Source organism: Nanorana parkeri, unplaced genomic scaffold (assembly GCF_000935625.1).
Source record: "Nanorana parkeri isolate BGI_ZX_2015 unplaced genomic scaffold, ASM93562v1 scaffold457, whole genome shotgun sequence".
Classification (NCBI taxonomy): Eukaryota; Metazoa; Chordata; class Amphibia; order Anura; family Dicroglossidae; genus Nanorana; species Nanorana parkeri.
Window position 1 is genome coordinate 295,862 of NW_017306725.1, and position 8,387 is coordinate 304,248.

General features: G+C 42.2%; 1 protein-coding gene across 1 annotated transcript in view; it reads right to left on the reverse strand.

Moving 5' to 3' along the window:
* Window positions 1-8,387, reverse strand: part of DGKH (diacylglycerol kinase eta) — a 172,140-nt gene that overhangs the window by 97,094 nt on the left and 66,659 nt on the right. Inside the window, exon 2 of the mRNA XM_018560473.1 lies at window positions 1,279-1,389. Within this exon, the coding sequence (XP_018415975.1) occupies window positions 1,279-1,389 (111 nt within the window). The remainder of the gene's footprint in view (window positions 1-1,278; window positions 1,390-8,387) is intronic.

Below are 8,387 nucleotides of genomic sequence, written 5' to 3' on the forward strand. Positions count from 1 at the left end.
AGAGCTAATTTACACAACATCACCTTGCAATTCATGCAGGGCTTTGCACAACACACCTGCTGGGTGTGTACACACTACGAAGGTGTCTAGATTCCACCAATAGATCATGCTGGGAGGGAACACACTACAGAGGTGTATACTTGTTCGTGGCGTGTTTATAAGGTTAGTAAATCAACCCCCATATCTTTAAGAACCTCGTGGTGAGTCTCTACATGTTCACACGTTGTCCTATTTATTGCTCGAGATTCACTTGCACCATCTCTGTCTCCCTTCTTCTCGATTTATATTAACACAATCCGGAAAACAATTTTGACCACATGATCAACCACTGACGACATTGAATCAACATCATTATCCCGTCCATGCCCACCTGCAACCACACCCTTAAATGTGTACTTGGTCGTAGCGCTTCTTCCTCTGCCTTCGTCCACACCAGTCGGACACCCCGGTCCATACTAATTAGAAGCTGCATACCAGTTAAACACCACCTAAATCCATTACACCTGTGCTGTGGGGGCTAATATTCTGCTCATACGGGAAAAAACATTAAAAATAAAAAAACACATTTGGCTAATCGTAATTATGAAAATTGTGACTGGAGTTTTTCTGTGTTGATATGAATTTTAGAATTGGATACAAAGTATTTCGGCTTCTAAGAAAGCTTTAGGCGACACTAAACTCAGAAGATAAACCTTAAAATTACATTCAAGTATTAACAAAAATGTATCTTATCTGTGCATCATTCAGCCGCAGAGCCTCAAATCAGCTCTGAATTCATGCCGACAAGGTCTTTCCTTCTGGAGGGTGGCTACTTTTGTTCCACATGGTCCTTGCGTGTGTTGTAAAGTAGGCACCGCACCAAGCTTGCTCCAGTGATGGACTACAATCTAACATTTAGTTTAGTAATTTTTTTATGAGATTGCAGTCCATCAAGGGAGTAAGCTTGGAGTGGTGGCTACTTTACAACACACACAGGGACCATGGGGAACAAAAGCCACCCTCCAGAAGGAAGGACATTGTCAGCACAAATTCAGAGATGATTTGAGGATCTACAGCTGAGTGATAACCAAATAAGCTACATTTTTGTTAATAGTTAAGGCACTTGAATGCATTTTAAAGATTTAACTCCTGAGTTAAGGGTCACTTTAAAACTATATATGCAAATATTAAAAAATCAAGAAAAAAAGCAATATGTAGATATGTTCATTGGCAAGTATGTACTGCTTATTAAAATGAAAGAGGAAAAAAAAAAAAAAAAGGAATGAAAGGATGTCTTACCTTTGAATCCTTGGCATAGTACAGGGTTCTGCCCCGAAGCTTAAAATAGCGTTTTTTCCATCTTTGAAATGAACTGGTTTGCTTCAGTAATAATCCTTCTTTGATACTTGTCTGGAAAGTAAACAGAGGGGGAAAAAAACACGTTTGTCAAAAAGGAATGAATACATTCTTCTTGCCGTGTATGGTTGGACATAGGCAAATTGCAGCCAAGTACTTCTCCCACACATCCTACATGAAAGATGATTGCCCTACAAAAGCACCATCAGGAGATATGGCTCCACTTTTATCCTTGCTTGCTAATTGATCACTTGACGTTCCAGACCATACTGTAGATAGTTTACATAATGTACCCAATAGAGATTCTTTACGACAATCAACTGGACAGAAATAGCAGATAAACATGCTACTAACAAGAGTCACAGAAACACTTATTTCCTGTCAAGCCAAAAAGGGGAATATTAAAAACATGCCTAAACAAAAATAGGATTAATATTCTAATGTCTGATGCACTGTTATTCATTGTAAACATCTTCCTGCTTCAATACGTTTTTATAGGAAGGTTTTACGAATAATGCAGTCAAACACCAAATAAAAAGAGATACATATCCTAGTACAGTGTAAAGAGTCTGACCCATAATGCAAATATTGTTATCAAAAGCATGAAATTACAGAGACAGCCAAGACAATCCATTAGCTTCCCGGAAGCCAAGGTGGGTATATATTACAACAAAGACCACTGGCAAGTATCCAACAACTTAAGCTGGCTATACACCAGTAGAAATTTGTTTGAAAAAATATAACTTTGTTCAATTTTCTAATAGTTAATGGGGTTAAAAATTCAATTGATGGTTTTGAATGTAGACAAAAAAATAAAAAAAAAGGTGCCGGATGGAACATTTTTGTCAAAGAAAATTCTAAGCGTAATTGTGGTTTTCATTTAGAAAACTCCAATAATTCCAAAACCAAATTATGACTTTTTGTATGAAAGTTAATTTGAAAATCTACAAGTGTATACTTAGCTTTAAACTGCATGAGATATTCTAGTGTATTTACATGGTTGTACTTCGAGGGGGTTGGAACAAGTAGACAATTTAACTGTGAAAATATGAACATTAAGGGACGATAAAATGGTAGTGTGGGAAAGGTTAGTAGGGAAAAGTCAGAGGGAGGAAAGGAGGAGGCAATAAGGTTGGGAGGTTATGGAGCCAGACCAACCAGGGTGCCCCCCGCACTAAGCCCCACATTCCTATGTACAGCTCATAATTAGATAATCCATAGCCAATTATAAAATTCCCTGGGGCAGTAATGTGTTATACATGGAGTGCAAACCTTTCTGAATTTCTTAACTGTATTACAGAGAATGGCAGCCAATTTTTTGTTGACTAAATACATGCCATTGATTGCTTAACCTGCACTACTGTCTAGTTGCCAGACCACCAGGCTTTAGCAAGAGTTTGCCTTGCTGCTGTGAAACTAAAAGGTAATGAGCCTGAATTGGTCAGAAGTACAGCTGGTTGGTTTAAGGAGAGCTTTGCATAGATTATCAGGAATACAGCTACCCAGGACGGTATATACTAACTGATATGCTCTGGTCCAGAATTGTTTGTTTCTGGGGCAGCCCCAGAGTACCCATTTCTCCACTGCCCCTAAGGCAAAAATCCAAAGCACCCCTTGTGAATTTGGCCAGTCTGTGATGGTGGATGTACCACATTTGTAATAACTGGCCTCAGTAAATTAGGAATTTAGTGAACCATGTGAGATTGTGTCCCAAATCTGGGACGCGGGGTGTACAAATTTGAGTCAGCAGGATTTTTTTTTTTCTTTAAGGAGCCAGCTCTATTGACAACAACTAGAGAGCATTAAACATTGAAAAGTCACCTGTGATTTTTAAGGAGCATGGGCTATCTGGCTCCTGGGATTTATAGGGCAGGGGATATAGCAAATCACCTTTTTGGAGGAAACTATAAATTGTTGAAACCATGCCCTTCTTGGATAGGGGATCTCAAAAGGAGTGTTTGAAAGGTGTGGGAGGGTTAAGGAAAAATCTGTAAATTTCAAGATAAAATAAGTAGAATGTAGAGAAGGAAAATAGTGTATACCTCGCATGGTAATTAAGTTGAACACCCTCTGGAGAACCTCCTTGGTCCACCGTAAAAACCTAAGGGGTTCTTTCTATACTGGGAGACAGAAGGGTTATTGGTTATAGTCTATATTGGTGTATAGGGGAGAGCGATTACTGAACAGGTTTGTAGAAGTTTTGAGGACAGAATTAGTATTGTGTTTGCAGAAGGCAGGAGAGGTCCACAAAATGGTATATATTGCTGTTAGCACTAACTGATATGCTTCAATACTAACCCACAGAGGTGTGTTAGAGCTTATGTGGCTGGGACTTATGGCTGCTGATTACACTGCTCGATTATAGTTGATAATGTCTGGAATCTCTGGTCCCTCATTAGGTTTGAAACAAAAAAAGAACTTTTTTGGAACCTCTAGGTTTAGAGTCATGTTGTGTATACAGTATATAGCAGGAATAAATGCTGGATCGAGTGCAAGATGTGTAGGGGGAAAGTAATTTTTGTGTTTGTAATAACTTATTTCTACTTAAGACTTTGATCCTTTGCAGATATGAGTGGTGGATAAATGTATGGGAAGAAAACAGCATTTTCAGAACTCCAAATTTGTTCTGGGTCAGAGACTCACAGTATTGAAGACTTTGGAACAGCATAAAAGCTGAGCAACTAGCACTTTCCAAAGAAGAGTTCCGCATCACAGGTTATGTCGTTCTTCGGTAGTGTAGATGTAATTTAAAAAAGATTTGTATTTCAACAGATATAAAGATTGGAATAGCTGACCTGCTTCTGAAACGGCCAAGTGCCTGGTTGTCTCTGCCTTCAACACTTCCTAAAATCACTGGGCTAGAGAAAGTATGCAACTTTTCCACATAGCAACAGTTTGTAGCAGTGCAGCGCAGATACATTGAGTAGAACATTTTCCGATCACTTTCCTTGCTGTTTTTAATGCTAAACACATTCTAGGGAATACAATGGAAGATGCCTAAATAAAATATTTTTCATGGAAAGATACTAATGATCTTTTCTGTTTTCTGTATAAAATATGCATTAAAAAGATTCTAAGTACTGATCACTAGCACACAGCTAAAGATATGCAAATAGTAAAGTACTTCTAGCGTTAAGGGTTATGCAACTATATATAATAATTGACAGTAAGGCCCCTTTCACACAGGCTGATCAGGAGAGGATCCGTGCACAGATCCTCTCCTGCTCAGAGCAGTACGGAGAGGATGCCACCGCTATGACATCCGTGCCCATAAAGGTTTTGTCATGGAGGGAAATGCTATCCAAAAATAAACAAACAAAAAAAAACATTTTGGCTGGAGTTGCACTTAAAAAACGTACCTGTTCCAACTTACATACAAATTCAACTTAAGAACAAACCTACAGTCTCTATCTTGTTCGCAACCCGGGGACTGCTGTACAGTGTTAAATACACCGGTATTTGCTGCTTCGGTTTTCTGTCCAAAGCAATGTATGGAAGAAAATGCTATACTTGGGTGTATGCCCGCAAAAGCTGGAATTTGCATTTGCACTATCACGCGGGTAGCCTTCTAAACATGAAACTTCTGCATTCGAAAAACTTAGCCCCATGCGCATGCCAACACCAGTGCCAGTGTTTGCGGGCAGACACACAAGTACAGCGTACAGGTATATTTTACACTGTATGACAATACAACTGTATCTGCTCTGCAATAAGCCCATGTGCATGAGCCCTTAGGCTTCATTCACAAAGGTAAGTGATCTGCATCTACATGCAAACCGCTCCTCTGACATCTTGCTAGGAGACACCCCTAAAGTAGAAGTGGCTATCTTCACTCATCTTTATGGATTAATGGAGATGCCATTCAAACACATTGGGTGCTCTTGCATTGTATTGTTGCTCTATAATGAGATTATGTCAGGAAGATAATCATGTAGGCTTCATTTAATACTGGGGAGAATTTACTGCTGAACAGAACAGCTGACTACATTATACACACCGAGTAGCCCATATATGCCCACATTTAGTTAGGTACACATATACCTGCAAAGAAAAATACAAATATACCAGAAGAAGAACAAAATCAGTAAAAAAACCTCTACCTTTCAGATAGGTAGTGTTGGACTGTAATATTTCAGTACCGTATACAGAACATCAAGCAGCTCACACAGCAAGTACGTAAACAAAACATAGATTCCATCCCAAACATAACAATTTTATTACTCATTGTGATTAAGAACAGAACAGACATCAGTGTTCATAATTAGCCTAAATAGAAGTGTGTCATAATATTTACACTGTGCACATAAGTGATGGAATAGTGGGAAGCTGGGTTTTACACCACTCGCATAGCACAATCATAGAACAGAATGGAAAACTCCCAGGCACACTTTTACCCAAACAAAGACATAAGCTGTGCAGTGTTCTTAGATTGCCCTTTATGTAATTTGGGTCATTTAGAGCAGACCTGCTTCTTGAGACAGCTAACATAGCCCATGCTGAAATATGGCTTAGCGAAGGACAGACAATTCGCAGTAAAATATGATGCTCATCTATTAGTATAAACAGGTTCATCAATATAAAGTCTAATTATCCCCACAGCTTCAGAAAAATGTTTACTGCCTGGGGACCAGAGCAATTTTGTCATTTTTGCTATGTGTTTAACTTTAATTTCCATCTTCCTCATTCATTGCACCTACACATATTATATACCGTTCTTTTAAAAGGACAAAAGTTCTTTAATTTGGTGACATATGCATACGGAAATTCTTACTTTTTTTAATAAAAAATACAAAACAAAAAACCAACAAAAATGGGGGGGGATTTTTTTTACAGTTTTGGCAATAATAATGTGTACATAATTACTGTATATAATAGAAATTAATAAATGTTAATTTGTTCCGATTTATAGGGTATACAGTATAATATGTCTGGGATTTTGGTTTATTTTGGGAGTTATAGGTCACAAAATACAAGGAGTGAAATACAATTTTAGTGTTGAACAATTTTAGAATGTGGTATGTTTGTCTCCTAACTTTAATAGCCTCCTCCACACTATTTGTTCTTATCATTTTCTATTAAACGTATTTTTTTTAGCTTTTTTTTGAAAAGTTTTAAAAACCTCTACAGAAAAAAAAATGTTTAACATTAAAAAAAAAACCAAAAAAAAAAAACCAGGGGCTTTGATACTTCGTATTCTGAGGAGATACGGTATTCTCCTCAGAGATAATTTGTATCACTTTTGTAGCACAATGATCCCGCATGCAGGTCCACAACAGCCAGCACTGTGATCACTACGATTAGCTATCAAATCGATCACCGTGCTGAACCCCTAATTTGCTGTTGAGGGTCTGCCTTGGACACTGAGGGACCCAGCAACAGCATGGACAACATGAGCGTTGGTCCCTCCACGGACCAGCGCTCATTTTATTCCAAACGATCACTCCGGTGTTTGCTCTGCACAGAGGGATCGTTAAATATATCATTGATATTTAACGATCCCCCACTCGACCACGCTACACAGAGCCGCTGTCATCCAAAAACTGACGCTCAGCCATCCTGAATTGCCACAGACCCTACAAGCAGTGGGGATCCATGGAGTCCCTCATCCCTCCCTGGGATGGCTCCAGGGAGGGATGAGACACTCCATCCCTCCATCAGCTTATAGTAGAACTGTAAATGCCAGGTCCGTACGACGTACTGAGCTGGCCAGCTGGAAGCACTTTTGTAGCTCCGTACGACGTACGTCCTTGGCAGCGAAAGGGTTAATGAACTGAAAGATTGTGACAGAATAATCCCATCAGCCTTCTTGTAAGGGGTTAAAATAGGCACCCAAGGGGCGTGGCCTGGCTATGGCGGAGTGAAGAAGCACATTGCCTGAGCTCTGCTACCACTTGAGACTTTTCAGCTGATCACGGCATCCCAAACCCTCTTTTTTGATGTCGCAGAAGACCAAACTCCGTTCTAACGAAGACAAGCGCCCTCAGACATCCCTTCAGCGCTTCCTCTCCACGCCAGCCTCCTCCACCCGCAGTTCTTCTAAAGGCCCGATGGCCCCCGGGACACTCGACACGGCCCTGAGACCTACTACACCACCCGACCCTCGGGAGGCCTCGGCCTCGCCGGCAGTCACGGAACCCGGAGATCATATGCCTCTGCAGAGCTCTACTCCCCCTCGATGCCCCAGCCCCATAGCGGAACCTCGCCTACCACTGACGCTGACGCCGTTGCAACCTTCCTCCCTCTCCAACAACGAGATCTCTGCCATCTTGCTCTCCCTGCCCACGAGGCAAGACATGGCCGCCATGGTTTCTAAAATGGAACTTACACTGAAGAAGGACATTGCGACCATCCACAGATCTGTCTCCCACCTAGAGGCTGCGGTCTCCACTCAACGACCAGGCGAGCCTACCCCAGCGGGTCGAGCTCCTAGAGTCTGTCTCGGCTTCCTATGACCGTCGCCTAACGGAACTCATACTTGCGCAGGACGACCTCAAAAATAGGTCCCGGCGCAACAACGTCAAGCTCCGGGGGCTCCCGGAGGCCACGGCTCCGAACGGCCTGCGCCCCACTGTGACGGCCATCCTCAACACGATCCTGGACAAGGCCCCGGACTCCCCGCTGGAGATAGATCGTGTACACCGCGTGGGGAACCCCAGGTCAGACGGAGATGAGAGGCCCAGAGACGTCCTATGCCGCGTCCACTTTTTCGCGGAAAAAGAAACCATCATGCGCCGGGCCTGGCAGAAAGGCCCGCTTACCTTCGATGGCGCGGAAATCTCCATCCTGCCGGATCTGTCCCGCCGTACCCTCCACATGCGCAGGATCCTCCAGCCGCTACTCGCGGTGATCCGCAGAGCCGGAGCCCTATACACCTGGGGCTACCCGTTTTGCCTCAACGTCCGCAGGAACAACCGGACCTTCAACCTCCGCCACCCGCTCCAATTGGCGGACATGTTCTCCTTCCTGGACGCCACCCCTGTGGAAGTGCACAACTGGCTGTCCCCCAACCTGGACCCTGAACCTCGACCCATGCCTCAACGGAGACGGCGCCG